The sequence below is a fragment of the Melospiza georgiana genome, chromosome 6 (genome assembly GCF_028018845.1).
Source record: "Melospiza georgiana isolate bMelGeo1 chromosome 6, bMelGeo1.pri, whole genome shotgun sequence".
NCBI classification, from domain to species: Eukaryota; Metazoa; Chordata; class Aves; order Passeriformes; family Passerellidae; genus Melospiza; species Melospiza georgiana.
In genome coordinates, this window is record NC_080435.1 from 20,153,593 (window position 1) to 20,170,855 (window position 17,263).

Consider the following 17,263-nt stretch of genomic DNA (forward strand, 5'->3'; position numbering starts at 1 on the left):
AAGAAGAAGGGCTGAAAATCATAGCACCCTCATAATCCAAGTTGATTTTAAGTGTATTATTAATATTATTACTACAGTTATTATTATTACTAATAATACAGTTATTTTTATTATTATTATTATTGTTGTTGTTATTACTACAGTAAGAGTAAGATCTAGAAAGATATTTCATTCCATATACTCGAAAAAGATAGAGACTATTACATGCCAATTGTATGGAATTTACTTAGGTATAACAAAGGATTTGTATTCTCTAAAGCGATGTTTAACCAATTAACATTCCAAGTAAAGATTTTACAAGGTGTTCAACTGACTAAAGGACTTAATTTAATCAAAAGAAGCTGGGTTTGTCCTCAAAAGTCAAATAATCTGTATAGAAAATTAAATCAATTTGTTTATTTACAAACATTGTGGGTCTTTAGACTGTTAAACATCCAATTCCAATTCTTAGCTCCCAAGTGGAGTTTTGGACCTCAGAGTTCAAGAACTAGGGGAGAGGTGGAGAAAGGGGCTTGTAGGATTTGTTTGTTTGTTTTATCTATAGACATTAGGTAAAGTAATTTTTAAATACTTTGTTGGATCACTAGATTCCAAAGCCTGCCCCCGTGACTGAGTACAGGGAGGGAATTACTAAAAATAATCCTCATTAAAGCATGTTTACATGGCATTTTCCATGAATCCTAAAAGCCAATTAATTTAAGTCATAATTCTGGGCTGTAATATTGAAAAAGAATGTGAACAGCTGCAAGAATTTTTTACAACATGTGCAGATTGTCAAATGCTCTTTTGTTTACACCTTTATTTTGTGCTCTTGTTCTAGAATGGCACACACTTTTAATGTAACAGCAGAGGTAACTCTTTTACTGTAAAGAATTGATCCTTATGCCTTTTTCTTTAGAAATCATTCTAAAATGTCACACAGTTCACTACTGTTTGTTTGTCATATTAATGTATTTGTCAAAGTTTACACAAGATACTGACAAACCCCAGAACTGGCTGTGTTTTATGGTATTTATCTCAGCACCACACTTCAGTTTTTGAATGCAAGTTGCTGAGATCTCAATTGTTTAAACCAAAGGTTATGCAAACATGACAGCAGCCAAATGATTAGAAGGCTTTGGATATTCCATCTTCTGTCTGCTTCAGAAATGGCTGCATGTGAAAAATAATGAGGCTCTTGCAGCCACCCATTAGGAATTTTTATGCAAATTCCTGTAAAATCAAACACTTAGAAACTTCATAAAATTCCTTATAGAAACAACAAAGTAAACATGTCCACCTGGCATGTTTCTCCTGGTGGCCAGGGCAGCACACCTTGCAGAAATGTCTCACTGCAGCTTCTCCACCTGAGCTTACCAGCTGCTTGAAGGGTGAAGTGCAGGGAAAGGAAGAGCAGACACCACAACACACAGGAATTCCTTTTCCTAAAAACAGACTGTGCACATGTGGTGCAGTCACTGCATGGCTACAGCAAATCAATACCATGCAATATTCTGCCATTTGTACATACTGAATGGCACTCAGAGCAGATGAAGTGCATGTACACATAATTAACAGTGTTTTATACACATTTCTATAAGGAATGATGGACCTATACTGAAATACACTTTATAAACATACCTAACATCTTAGATAAAAGCAAAATTCCATGTGTTACTTCCTCCTTTTTAGAGATATAAAAACTATAAAAACAGAAGTCACTGATTTCACATAGCCTGTAATATCAGCAAAGTGCCTCTTCTTTCCAACATGAAAGACTTTTTGTTTTGGTTTGTTTTTTACCACCTTTCATCAGTTCACCTCCTTCCCAGCCAGGCTGGAGAGCAACTGCACAGCAGTCCAACACAATTCCTAAGCCAGACTTGTTTTATTTACAGCAGTGAGCAGAGCACAAACACGTCTGCTTTTCATCACGACGACCAAAAATATTCAGAACATGGAGTTATTAGGGACACTTGGCAACCACAAGGCCACAATTAGCAGCAATGATCACTTCAGAGCAGTCAGAGCTTACCATGCCAACACTCCAAGGAGCTCCATGGCTTCAGTGAGGTACCTGTGTGTGAGCAAACACAGGGGAGCACATCCTGCACCAGCAGCAAATGGGAGAGGGTTGCTGAAGGCCAGCAACAAGGAGACATCCACGAAGAGTAAAGCCTGAGTAAAGCCTGAGTAAAGCCTGTTCCAGCTGCCCAACAGCACAGAGACCCATCTGGGATGGATGGGTTTGTAGCACTCTCCTCACCCTGCTCAGGGAAATTCCCTTGTGAGCCCCAAAGCTGCAACCAGCCAGAGGAGCTGCTGGGGCCACTGCTCATGTGTAGCTCTGCTTGTTCTTGTATTAAAAAAAACACCCCCCTATCATTTGATATTTTTGTACAATATTAAGCAAAGACACTTAAAACAAGGCTGGCCCTGCTCTGGCATGCCTCTACACATGATGTGCACACACTGAGGGCAGGAGGAATTGTGTGGACACAACATGTTGTGGGCAGAAGCCAGGAGGGAGGGGAGGGACGTTGAAGGCAGATGCAGGAATGGACAGCACGCCATGGGACTCTCATTTCTGCTAATCCCTCTCTTTTCCTTTCTTTAAGAGTCTTGTGCAATAGTCATGCAGGGCAGGTCCTTGCAGAAGTCAAGATTAACAGAAGCAGGGGCTCAGAAATCTGCAGGAAAAAAGCAATTTAGGAATTTCCCTGCCACACACGAGCTCATTCCTGAACAGCACTGCTGACACAGCCCCAGTGTGACAAGCAGCCATGATTTTCTGCTGCCTGGTCATCAAAAACCCATCCTTGCTAAAACCACAGAGGCAGTTTGACAGAGCTGGAGACACCCCCTGGGGCATGGGCACACAGGCAGAACCAGCCAGACACCTCGCTGGGGACACCCCTGCACACACTAATGTCCCCAAGGATGCCACAGGGAATTACCTGGACACTGTCACTGACACAGGGAGAGTCCTGGCCCAAGGAATGGTTGCTGCCGTGCCAAAGGGGTCACCTCTCTTGGCACCTGCAGTGTAGGGAATAATGACTGGCCTTCCAGCAGGGGTAGGGAAGCAGTGCCATGACAGCAGCACACACACACCCACCCCATGATGTAGCCTTGCCAAGAAATCAACTCTGTTCTCTGGGTTTGACAAAGAGACACCCTTGACTGCAATCTCCCAGGACTCTGCAGCCATCCTATGATGAGTATAACAAACAGAATGTTCCTCAGAGCAAAGGAAGGAAAAATGAAAACTGATCAACAATACAATCTTTTACAGTGTATTTCCCTTTGTTTTTTTCAGAGAAATTATGTGAGCACTAACAGTTCAATGTCAGTACAATGATATTCTGGTACTGTGCAACCTCCTGGGAAAAAGACATTATCAGAAATATTCAAGAATAGCAACTTATTTTACTAAGTCCAGAATTTTATAGGTAGATCTCTAAAAAGTCAGCAGGATGACAGTGCTGTTATTTCAACTTTTTGGAAATCATGTATCCTCTGATACATGGTTTTGTCTAAACCATATGATGTGACCAAAAAGCCATACCAAAATAATGTTAAGCACAATACAGAATTAAACCTGGAAGCTTGAAGCCCAAGCCTTAAACACGGGAATCTCCTTTCCCCCTCACTTAAATAATACCATTACTACATCTAACATGATGAGAAAGTTCAAACTGATAATTACTGATGAATTAGTAGAATTAAGTGTGGACCTGTTGAACTCTCAGGATTTCTCTTCATGTCCTTCATGTCCTTTCTCTTCATGACCTTCTATGCTTTAAAATACCTCTAAATATTTTTAAATAGTGCTGTTTTTCAAACATGAATTCTGAGACTCTGCTTCCAGGAATGCAAGTCAAAATGAGTAACAAAAGACAGGTCACGAAATAAAAATCCAAAAGGGGAGAAATCTACTGTAACCCTCCAAAATAAAGATGTTTAGCAACATAGTTTTCAACATAAAATATGAGAAATGCTATCTCATGTAACCTTCATATTGCCAAGAATTTGAATCATATGACACACACACCAAGCTGATTTTCTCTCAGGAATAATAAAATCTTTCTTGTTATTGAACAGTATTTGCAAACCTCCGAATTCTGAGAACTGACTGATAGGTTTTTAAACTTTATCTGGTGGCAAAATACAATACAAAAGTCACTTGCCTTAGAAAAATAAATTTAGTATTAGTTATAGAATGCCACTGTTTTTAATTTTGCTTATCAAAGTTTCTTTCACAACAGACTGCATAGCAAGTGCTACAAAGAGGCCCTTCTTACACTGTGGCACAGCAGTGACAGAAGTCACTGAAGTGACACAGAAGAATCACAAGCAAAGTTCTAGAGGCAAAATAAATCAGTATTATCTTCCATCTGCTTCTGGCCAATGTTGGAGAACAGATGATGGCCCAGATGTGCCTTTGTTGTAATCTAATAGAAGTTACATTTTTAATTTTGTCCTGGTTGCTATTAAGTTGTGTTTCACACTGTACACTACAAGTATACTTCTAGAATATTCAGTATAATCTATTTGAAAGATAAACACCTGGTTGTTGCCACTATGGAAAGCCACAGTGATCTACCTAAAGCACTGAAACAATGACTAATTAGTTGACTATTAAAGATATTCTCTCAGTTACAGAGGTACAACATGTGTTTACTGGCACAGATGTGACACTGGAGCAGGTCCCAAAGCAGCACTGGTGACTCTGTAGCTGTCAGATTAAATCACATCACAAGAAGACCTCACTCCTTCCCTGCAGCTTAAGACCAGAATTTTGAGTATTTACGTATTTATCAGTTTTATGCACAATTTTTCCACTTGAACCACATTTAGATTGATAATCCAGATGTCTGGGGCAGATGTGTTTTCCAATTTGACTCACATTTGCCAAACAAAAGCATTAATACGCAGTTAGGCAATATTACTGACCAACATCTTAGAGGCAGTGTTGTACTGCAGCATCCTGGAGCTCTTCCTTTGAAACAAAGTTTCATCTGTTCCAACTACCCAACAAAGGTGTCCTGCATTATCTGAAGAGAATCTTTCCCCAGAAATAAATTTTCTTAGGAAGACTAATTGTTACTGTTAAATAATTTATGCAAATTGCTTTGAATATCTTTTTAATATCAAAATCATTTCAGGTCATCAAATACTATCCCCACAAAGCATTCAGGCCTCTTCTTGCTTTTACTACCATTTAATTTACCAAATTAAGTGCAACTACATTTCAAAATACAGCGTTCACTTTTGCTGCCAGAGGAAAGTTAGACAGACAAATGAAATTCTGGACAAGTTACGACTGCAATAAATAAATGGAGAAATATGCAAATTGAACCTTGAGATGGTTTCTGCCATGATTTCTGAACAAGTATTAAAAGTACAATGTGTTGTTGAAAACATAATTACATAGAAGTGTTTCCCTTCTAAAAAAAAGGGTTTTTTAGTTGCAAAAAGTTAAGTATTTTTTTCTGAGATTTCTGCAGATGTTATTATAGAAAATTAAAACATAAAGAAAAATGTTTGAAATAGCAATTTATGTGGAACTGCAAATTTTTCTGAGGTAACCACAGCAGAGGAGAGCAAGTCTGACTGAAATAGTGTTTAGAGCTATAATTTCACATTTTTATCTGCAGTAGTATCTGTTTGAATAAACTGAATTGCCAATCAATGTTAAGCTGTCACAACACTGCAGTTTTTTTAGCAGTAGTTTAATCATACAACATATGGAACAGAACACAATGCTCCTGCTCCTCTAGCAAAGGTAATAATCACTCTGGTAAGACAGGCTGATTTAAATGTTTGCCACAGGACATGATTTTTCAGGGGAAAAAGTCTTAATCAGAGCACGACAACAAAGTTTTCAGCAAGTGGTCAGTGATAATTCCTAGCAGAGATAAAATAAAGTGACTGGGAATTTACCTGTCCTCATCAGAAGGTATCTGCTTTCATCCATGACCATTACAATCTCCAGGTAATTTTGATCTTCCTACTACTAAAAACTATCAGAAATACTTCTCTCTTTTCTATTTCAGCAGCAGTAATTGCCAATACCTCTCAGACACAGAAGAGCATGTTTAACACTTGAATACTGACTTGCTGCATCATACCTCACTTTAACTTAATTGTAAGGCCTCCTACAGTATACCACAGGTGCTAAAGAAGGCAGATTAACATGAAACTCTAAAACACTATTCCACAAATCATAAGCCTATTACAATCTGCAGGTTCTACCTGTTATCAGTTGAAAGAAAAACAGTTTAAAACAATGTCCCTCTTGGACTGAGAGAACTCAAGCTGACAACCACCAGAGATGTGGCAAATCCAAGTTTTGCCGTCTCTAGAGAAATTGGTAAAATACCACCCTCACTTCTTCCCAGCTGCAAAATGGCTAGATCAGATTCTTGGGGAAATACAGCCTGAGGAACTGTTCACTAAAATCAAACAGCTATTCACTTGAAGCAATAGTAGGAGCAATTTATTCCACTTCCTTAATCTCTTCTCAAGCCAGACAGACACAAGACCAGCAAAAATATACATGGTGGGATTATCACAAGCATTTTGTTAACATACTGCTCTTCATGCACAAAATGAGTATACAGGGGCTCTGAAAAAGCATCTGACCTTTATTTTTGTGGACTCCACTAAAAAAGAGATTAAATTCTACTAAATGAAAACACCTGCCACTAGACAATCAGAAAAATCTTGACTAGCAATGGAGGGCTCTGCATTAGACTTGCAGAGTGCAATCTTCCTGATTTTGTAACACCTGGCACTTCACAGTAAGACAAAGAATTCCTAGAAATGGCCAACCTGCATCTCTTCTAATTCTTAGGTTTTTGTGTCTTTTAACAGACACTGCTTAAATTACTTGGTCCTATGACCTGCAGCTAACAGAATTCATGTGTCTACAGCAAAATGCTGACTTGCTGCAGCCCACTGCAGCAAGGGCAAACTTATTTAACTTCTTTTTTCTTGAAGTGATACAGGGAAGCTCCAAAATGTCACAATTTACACATTGTTTCAAATAACACACTTGAGCAAAGTGCACAGACAAATTATAACTCATGGTTTTATCTTAATAAATAACTTCATATGTCACAGAAGTAGATGTTAAAAATACTTGCTTCCAACTCACTGCCCAGTGTCAGGAGTTCAGATGTTTTCATGTTGGCCATACTTACTTCTGAGAAGTGAAAACTTTCATTTCATATTTTCAAAGATATGAAAATACTCTTGGTGGGGGGAGGGAGACATAGAAACTGTGCCTCCTTATTTGATCTACAATTCCAGTAATTCCCCTGCATAATTTGAGTTATATTTGCTAGTTTTATTGAAGGAAAATAAGCCTAATTTTTATTGAAGAAAAACAAGCCTATTTTAATTTCAGTAACTCTTTAGTCACATTCATTTCCTTGAACTTGAGCTCCTTCTTGGGCCTTGAAATCACTGAGATGGGAAGAAAAGCTTTTCTTCCAGAGCAAAATTTGCTTTAATTATTTTATTAAAAGGTGATGTCAGTATTTCTTTCCTCAGAAAAGTAAATTTCATTTTCTTCTGCTATCATTTCTCTAAGATACAGAAATAAAGGGGATTTGTATTTTGTTCCTATTGTCTAAAAACATCTGGATGTTTTTTTAACCAAGGAATGATTGAAAAAGTAAAAGCAAAATCTGTGACATGTCTAGACAATCCTGCCTTCTGGTTTGAAAGAAAATTTCTAGCTCTGGAATACACAGCAGGTGCAATATTCCATTAGTCATGATTTTGGACAGAGAAATAGAGTTTCACAGATAAATTCAATTTTTCTTCCAACTCTAAGGCTAAATTTAGGACTTGGAAAAGGTGAAGAACTGTGTCAAAAAGCAGATTCTAGGTGCTGCGTAATTTTAGCCAATCAACTTCAGTTTTCATCTGCTGACTGCAGTAGTTTTGCTTTTAGGAACACTGCTCAGACAAAGATGGACTTCTTTCACAATAGCAGAAAAATACCTTACTGTGAACAAACAAAAAAAGGCAACAGACAGCAAAACTTGCATTTGATGGTGACCTGAGGTGGCATTTGCTCAGTTAATGTTAATTTATTTCTACACTTCAGTGAAAGTGGCATTTAGCACTCACCTTTTAAAAAATGTGGGTCAACCTCTTATAAATTGTTGCAGAATAATTTCAGTGGGTTTTAGGTTTGAGGAGAGTGGGATTAAAATACTAAGGCCTCCATCAAGTCCCTAATTTGATACAATAACTTAGACAGGGTCAACAAAAGAAAAATTATAACCAAATGTGATCACATTACAAGCTAATAAAAATACCTCTACATTCTCAGACAAGAGGCATGTAAGAAAACATTTAAGACTATAAAATATTTCAGATGATGAATTGAGAACAAGTGAAGGTAAAAAGGACAAAATATTGAAATGAAAGTCAAAAGAAGTCACCCACATATTTTGCTTTCATAGGTAGCTGCCCCATATGTTGATGCTTATTCAGCACATAATAATTTGTCAGTAGAGTTAAATTTGGAGATGAACTGCAAACACTTGCAGTGAGTTTCTGACAAAGTGTAACAAGCAGAACTGTACCATGAGTCACAGAAGCAGAAACTATGCTTTCTTAAACTCTGTTTAAACAAGGAAGGCAAACTTCTGAGAATTTTAAGTGACCAGTGGTTGATACACATTTTAGGAACTCTGGGTTGAAAGTGACCTGGAAAAAGCCAAGACACACTCATTTAAAATAAAGCACTTCAAGCCATTAAGTTAAATCATTTTACTACGCATCAAAACTAAATTGTATCTAAGTTATTAATAGTAGGAACAGTTTTCTGTCTGCTTGTCATATCAAGCAGATCTGTACAGACCTGAATGTTTTATTCTTTCAACAACAAAATATCCTCAATCCACCATCAAGCAGTATCTCCCACATCACTGTAGGATGCGGTTGAGTAATTTAATTATTTTGCTTCTCCACAAGAAGCAAATTTGCTCCTCTAAGCAATTTTGCTTGTCCTAATCCTAAAGAAGAGAAAGACAACCAAGACCAAAGCCCTGCCATGCTGTACCTGCAAAGCACAGTTCATCATTCTGACGATGTAGTCGAACTGCTGGTGGTCCAGGATGGCTCGGTTCTCCTTGACGTGCTGGCCCAGCTCCTGGGTCAGGCAGTGCCGAGCTGCTTTGCCCTTCAGGGCTCTCAGGGCTGCAGGCAGGGTCTGCAGAGAGCAACATCTCACTGATGGAAATGGAATTCAATGGCTCTACTCACACTGAACAGCATTCATTTTTTATTAAAAAACTGCAAGTGACAGTAAAGAACAGCTCTGGAAATTATCCATTAGCTTGACTATCAACTTTCACATAATGGGTGATTTAGCCTGAGTTACCAAGTACTAAATTTTTCCCATTTTTTTTCCCAAATGCATTAAACAGCATTTCTCACCTACATCTGTAAATAGAAATCCAGGCATTCAATGGATGTGAAATCAGAAATGGATTACTGTGGATGAAAGCAAGTGCTCTGCTCTGTACAGCCAGGCCAGGACTGGAGTTTGCCTGTCAAGGCTGAGCAGCACATTTTGGGATAAGCAATGAATGACAAATGGGTTTAGGAGTGGCATAGCTCTCATAGCAGTGAGGCCACTAGATTGTCATGCAGTTTATCCTAAACCAGGGCCATCAGAGTATTTATATCAAAGTTTTAAAGATGCAGCAAATGCTACAACAGTGATTACCAGCTGTGGCCCTTTAGGCTAGAGAAAAGGCAGCCTATTTGCTAAGGAAAAATTTACCATATAGAGGGACAAAAAACCCACTGAACTTGCTCATGTGTCTGGAAGTTGAATGAGGTTAAAAACTACTGTGCTCTGCTTGGGTAAAAACTCTTTAAGAGTGTTACACACTTGATTAGGACTTTTCCCATGTGACACCATAACTCATAAATTAAGCAAAGCTCATTTTCTATCTTGATCTGCACAGCATCAGAGATATACAGGTGGTACTTCTTAAAATAATTCTATGTATAATTATTTCATTTGTAGAATTAGATTTGATTGTAAGTTTGAGTGATTTTTCTACAATCAATAACAGAAAACTCTATGGACAGCATGTACAAAACCTGGCAACTTCTCAGTGAAGAGAAAATAAGAATCTCAGGGATAAGAGTACACTAGCACATTTCAGTGAAGGCAGACATGCCAAATATTTATATTCATCTCTGAGTTCTATCATATTACTGGCTTTTAAAACCAGCAAAATTGACTGTACTGAATATTTCCAAGGAGCATTGGCTGTTAAACACCAAAGCACATTTATATGCCTTTTGTTTGCATTCCTTCTAATTAATGCTGCTAGACCAATCCACCTCTTAAAAAAAGTTATGCGGACAATGCTACTTACAAGAGTAATGAATTTTGCAAAAAGCGTTTTCAACTCACCCATGTAGGATTAGAAACAGGTTTTCAAATCCATTAGCCTCGTATTACACACAATATTGTATTTAGATGATGATTTTTATTGCTTGGTTCGTTCATTTAAATGGCCAAAATAATCCTTAGCATTTGTAGCAAGACTTCAAAATGTACTTTGTGATGTACATTTGCTCATTAACAGAATAGAGAGTAATTTAGGAGAGTTAAAATTTCATTTTATTACCTTTTCAGTCTCCAGAAATTTGTTTTCAAAAATGAATGCGATGCAGTTTCTAACAACTTCCAGCCTTTGAGCACTGTTGAAAACTGTGCTTCCTTTTTCCATTATGGAAACTAACAAAGAAAAAGAAGAATATACATCTGTGAAATGCCTGCAAGAACCACAAAGAATACCACAAATTTCTTGAAAAAAACAATTACTGTGTCCTCCCTTTTATGTTGTTAGGCAAATACCATTTGCAGGCAGATGGGAACGCAAGATCTCAAATCTCTGGTTTTCCTATTCCATCTGAAAAGGGGAGTGCTCTGAATTGTAACTGCATTAGTTGATTCTCTTATCTGTTTGTTCTTGTTGTCTCATACAGGCACAAAGAGATTATAACCTCTAACACACTGATGAAATACATAAAAAACCACAAATTAATAATAAATGTGTGTGATCTGCAGTGAGTTACATAGCCTTGCATATTTTGTAGCAGTAGATAACTATTTTTAGATGGCCATGACAAGAATTCTGCAACATGGAATTAAACCTGACAAACCTGTTCTCTTATCTTGATTCCAAACTGTTGAGATCCTTTTTTCTTAATCAACTGTTTTGCCCTGATTTTACAACAAAATTCAGAAAGCAAGAACTAACATTCTCTTTTTCTCTATAATATCAAATAAATAGTAACTTAATTCAGGCTATGCCTTTCTAGTAGATAATAATGAGCTACTTATATCCAAGGATTCTGAGACAGTGTTCAGTAGGGAGTGTAATAGTGAAAGCTGTTCCTCAGGAAAAAAAAAAAAACAAACCAGCAAACCCCCTGCTTTGACACAGAAATTAATTTATTAAAAAAAGCCCCTTCTCTTGCAACTAGCCTTCTGAAGAAAGACAACAGAACGCAACCACACATCCTTTAAATTTTCTGTAAGTATCAGATTCAATGATACAGTCAACAGCAAAGCAGGTGAAGAGAGTTCATCCTCTTCTTGCATAAACCCAAAGAGAAACAGGCCTGGGCAGGGCCTCAAGAGGCCATCTAGTTCACCCTGCTGTCCCTAGACAGGATCAACTCTATTTATGTTATTTCTCATGTTTGTCTAATATGTTCCCAATGTTCTGTGATAAGAGAGACTCACTCCATGGCTACACAAGAAATCCACTCAACTGCCTCACCATCCTCATTTTACCATGCCTTGCTGACAAATAACTCTATTTTTGTGCTGCAATTAAACCCATTACTTCTTATCATCACAGATTATTCCCCTTCTTTTTCTCTCTGTCTCTTGTATAATTGAAGCCTGCTATTCTGTGTCCCCTCAGTCTCCTAGTTTTCAGTCTAAACAAGTCCCCATCTTTCCTTGTAGGTCACATTCTCTGGACCACTGGTCATTCCTGTTGCTTTCTTATGGACTCCCTCCAACAGAGCCAAAAATGGAGACAGCCTTCCAGTGTCCAAACATGGACACAAACATCCAGCTGAGGTCTTACTGGGCACAATGAAAAGATTCCTCCATGGGGTTCACTGACTGCAATCCTGTTTATACATCCCACTAAGATGTTTGGCTTTTTTGCAGTAGCTTGATATCGCTGGGTCATGTTTGCCCTACAGTCATTAAAGTTCCCAAATTAATTTCTGAAGAGCTGCTGCCTAGTCAGGCGAGCCTGCCTATGCAAGTGCCATACCTTATTTGAAGAAAAGCAGTAGAGAAGGAAAGAATTCATTGGAGTCTTTTGGTTAGATACGTAATTTTCAAAGATGGATTTGAATTCTTAGCCCATCCTTCAAAAGTTTTGCAAGCTCTTCACGTGCAAGTTGACTAACCATACTGGTTTATGCCACCATTCACAACGATGAGTATGACTATGAGTAATAGAACTTTCTGGCATTAAAATTAAAACGACAGGCCTACAATGTCCTCATCTGCTCTTTATGCTTAAATATAAGCATATTTCTTTTGAGACAGATGCTAGCTTTGCCCTTTGCCTTTTCCCAGTAATTTACATGCCTTTCACTGGGTATCAGAGAGGAACTCAAACGGTTCAAAGCTTGGTTCAGCCAGTGCTATGAGTGACCTATGGTGATATTAAACAGGCCTGGCTGAGTACAATATCTGGTTTAATTGTTCAACTCAACATCTAATTCAGATCAAATCCACTTCTGTTATTAGCAGTTACACCCCTCACTCTCAGGATGCTTGACTTCTTAGTAAAGAGGAAGGCAGATAATACAATATCTGCCTTAGTAAAGGCAGATTAAAAAGGGCTTTCAGAATGGCAAAGGCAAACACTGGAGTCTACACACCAGCTTGCCACGACCACGAAAAACACAATATGAACACGAAATAGGGAGCACCACACATTAGCAGAAATGCTAATCACCAGCACCAGGCACAAATGAACATACCCACGGGGGGACCTGCTGGAACCACGCACTTCTTGTCGCCGCGGGTGGCAGGGGGAGCGCCCTGGCTCCTGGCCAGCCCCTCCTGCAGCAGCTCCTGCACGCGGCCCTCGTTGATGCGCGGGAAGGGCAGGACGTGCACGCGCAGGTGCGAGCCCTCCGTGGGCCGCGGCACCTTCTGGAACGCCATGTGCGGGTTGGGGTTCTCCTGCAGGGCGAGAGCAAAGCGTCACGCACAAAAGCAATCCTGCAGTGCTACCGTCTGCCTCACCGAGTTTTGCTGCTGTCTGCACAATCTCCCACACCTGAAAGACTAAGAAGTCAAATATCTAATGCAGATGATCAATAAAATGTTTCATATTCATGTCGCCCTTGACTCATTAATATTATCAACTTTCTTAAAGGTTTTTATAAAATTATTTTTGTCAATGTGCAAAACTCAAAACAAGTGCAAAACAAAATCCCTGCTTAACTTATGCTGATTTTATGCAAATTAATGACTATTAAGGACTTGAATATAAACTGGTGCGACAGTCAAGCTCCTCATTAGAGACGCTATTTACCACCATGCACAGGATCACAGCTCACATTTCCAGGGTGCAGTAATCAAACAAAATGGGGTGTTTTCATCTCTTCATTCAGTTATTCTGGGGTTACCATTAATCACATCTGAATTTGCTGCTGTCCAATTTGACTCTATGCTGTTACTGGCTACATACCACTGCCAAAGAGTGCTATCCATCAATGAGGGCTCTCTTGTAAATGCACAATAAGTTTGGAAGAAAACTTGTAAACAGGAGCTTAATACTGTTGTTTACAGGAGCAAAAGGCAACAAGAAGATCAAGTGCATCAACTTGAGAAACAGCAGACAAAACAGAGCAGTTACTTAGCCACATGCATTCTCTGCAAAGGAAAATTTTATGGAACAAGCCAAAAATCCAGGGGCACGAGAGGAGCAGATGCCAGGGGAAACAAGAGAGAGAAAGGGAACACAGACTCAGGAGGGAGTAACAGAAGACAGAGGGCAGAAAACTCCAGAAAAGGAGAGTTATTGCTCCAAAATCCATTTAAGTGAGAGGAAAGATTCAGAAGAAATACACAGGAAAAGTTACTTTTATCTTGGACATCACAAATGTCGTGTCAGATGTACATGCTATTGGGCTAACTAAAGGTCCAATGCCTTGGATTGTCCACCTGTGCCAGCAAGACTCATGCAAGTATTATCCATCCCCAACAGATCTTGTCTCTCCCTTGTATCTAAACTGTCACAGCTACAATATTGTGATTATTACAACTGTGAAACAAGATGTCAAAACACATCAAGCAATCTGTTTAAAATCAGGCAGCTCCAGGCACAGCTTCAGCAGCGTTACTCATCACCTGTGTTTACTCAAAGACAGGTGCATGCACAAACTACCAGAAATCTGAATTCTCAATGCACAAAGTCATAGAGTTAGTGAATACCAGTGTGTGCTCCTGTGAAGTCACTGACTTAGTGGTAGTGAAGGAGCAGGTCAGTCACAATGATACAAATAAATCTCATCATCAGAAAAGACACACAGAACACAAAAGAAACCCCAGAACTTAGCAGCATTTGGTAGTTCTTGTGGGATTTTTTCAGAATTGTAGATGTAAAGCACAGTTTTGGGGAAGTGGGATGTAGAAAAAAAAGGGTGACAAAGGTGTCAGCTGATGGTGTAACAGATAATGCTCTGTGGAGCTGAATAACCACAGAAGCGTGAGGGGGTGGGAGATCAGTCTATGCCAAAAAAGCCCACAAACCTCAAAGCAAACAAAAAATCTAAAACCCACAAACAAAAAAACCCATCCCAGAACCAGCTAATGGAATGGCAAGAGACTTTATAAAAGCATTATGTAAAATAAACATGATATGAAGGCAAAAATTAAAACTGGAAATGGAGTTGTTCAAGAAACAGGCTGTAAAAAATGAAATAATGCCTGCTAAGCATGCAAACCAGGGTGACTGGGTCAGGAAAGAACTGCTGAAAGTACACATTATTCCACATTGTATCATATATATGCATTATATATATTATATTACACACATTACAAATGTATAATTTTCATATGGAAAACTGTTAAGAAGCAAGAAAAGAGATGTATTTGGCATAGGTTGCAGCAGAGAAAAACAGCAGTTTATAGACCTTATGTGATACACACTAGAAATAGATTAGTAGTTGTAGCTATATCTAAATCAATATTAGCATTAATAAATCAATAGTATCATACTGAATTTCCTTTGCATGTACAAATTTAATGATCTTTAAAGTCCCAAAGTATTTTGCCATAATGAAGATGATGACTACACAAGCAGTCACGTGCATTTTCAGGACACTGGCTCAATCTGAGAAATCAGATTTTCAATGTTACCATCTCAACTCTCCAGATGCAGCAGTTACAACTTACATTTTTGAAGAGCTGTTCTGCAAGTTCTCTGACATGCTTTATCATTTTTGGTGGATTGCCCTCTTCAGCTTTAATTCTTTCGACTTCAAAGGCCACCAACTTTTTTTAAAAGAAGAAAGAATAAAAATGTTGATAATTCAACTAAAAAAAATTATTTCCTATTTAAGTTATGAAATGTTAATCTTAAATTGAAACCAAGGAAAGAAAGTTGAACAGTGAAAAATGTGTGAGGCCACATTGCTCTGGAACATGAGACATTTTCAGTTCCATGTGCAGCATTTGTTACCAGACAGAAAGTCCTACCTAAATCAATCCTTTCACATTTCTATACCTCAATCCAGATTTCTCATAGGTACTACTACTACAACACAGAATTTATATCACACTCTATTTTTACTCTACCTTTAACTCAAAACCAACACAGTAAAAACTACAGCATTGCTTTTTAAAATGAAATTTTTTTGTCTCAGTTTACATTCTTGGATATGTATTTAATGTAATATGTCTCCCTGAAGTTGTTAACATTTCAGAGAATATAATTAAATTATTGAAAATAATTCTGTACTAGCACATGCAATGTACTGTGAAGCTACAGATCTGACAACAGGAACAGCATTACCAAAGTTTATACAACTATTTAACTTCATACATATGAGGGGGTATAATTTTATGGAAGTAAGCTAGAAATATCTCCTTAGCAGAAAATAAGAGTTGAGATGATTAGTATAAACTTGATACAATAAACATTGGGGATTCAGAAGCATTCCAGTAGCTTTTCCCATGCTGAAATATGACAGTAAATTGTAATTCATTTGGGAATACAGAAAGAGTTTTCACCTCATCAAAAAGATCACAGGTTCTGAAGGGAGGACCCCTCTCTGACACAAAGCCAGCAAATGCCATTCCATTGAGCACTTTGGTTAGAAAGTCATTCTCAATTAAGCCTCGCTGGCCCAAGAAGGCTGCCTGCAACAAAAAGAGAAAAAAATTCACCTTTTTTAATCAGCATCAAACTTGCAATTACAAACAACTGTTACATATTAGTTAAACATTTTCACCAGCCTATCAGCTTATGCTAGTAAGTGGTACTTTCTAATTAAATCTTCTACTGTACATAGTACCTTTCTATACCTAAAATTTTGAAATTTGATAAACATTTTTTAAATCTCACAGGTAATAAAAAAGAAAACTAGTACCTTCAAGCAATGTGTTATTACACACAGAGGTTTTCAAAATTCCACAGTGATTCCTCAAATGTTTATTTGTATTAAATTTCAGTGCTAACTTTGTTGTACATTTCTGTCCTGTCCCTGCAATTAGTCCCACTAAAACAGACTGATATTGTGCTATGCCAAAATGATGTGCTTATCACATGGAGATAACTTTATTTACATTTTTAAACTTCACCAGTTTTTCAAAAGGCAGGCTTGTGGGAATAACATGGCACAAAGGAACACCATAAATACACAGAACTGCTCCTCCTTTACCTTGTGGAAGTGAATGACAGGCTCAGCATGAATCCTGATCAGCTGAAGACACGACCTGTATCCTTGGAAGAGCTGTGCAAAGAGCCTGAGGAAGATTGCTCGCACTTCTTTGTCCTGCAAGCAGAAACTGAATTGTCAAAGCATCCTCACATCCTAAATTTCTCCAGACTTTGTAGGAATCTGTATGAGAAATGCCTACAGCTCCGTGAGTGCAGCAGTGCAGCACATGAAGCAGAGATATTTGCACAGGGATGAGGTTGTGTCACAGAATGGTTGGGGCTGGAAGGGACTTTAAAGGCCACCAGGA

At 38.2% G+C, this 17,263-nt stretch overlaps 1 protein-coding gene across 6 annotated transcripts in view; it reads right to left on the reverse strand.

Annotated features, from left to right (window-relative positions):
• SBF2 (SET binding factor 2) overlaps window positions 1-17,263 on the reverse strand; it is a 229,334-nt gene that overhangs the window by 75,953 nt on the left and 136,118 nt on the right. For all 6 annotated transcript variants that reach the window (XM_058026340.1, XM_058026338.1, XM_058026343.1 and 3 more), the window contains exons 11-16: window positions 16,957-17,070; window positions 16,307-16,435; window positions 15,470-15,568; window positions 13,045-13,249; window positions 10,653-10,762; window positions 9,065-9,214 (exon numbers count right to left, since the gene is read on the reverse strand). In XM_058026340.1, coding sequence (XP_057882323.1) covers window positions 9,065-9,214; window positions 10,653-10,762; window positions 13,045-13,249; window positions 15,470-15,568; window positions 16,307-16,435; window positions 16,957-17,070 — 807 coding nt within the window. The remainder of the gene's footprint in view (window positions 1-9,064; window positions 9,215-10,652; window positions 10,763-13,044; window positions 13,250-15,469; window positions 15,569-16,306; window positions 16,436-16,956; window positions 17,071-17,263) is intronic.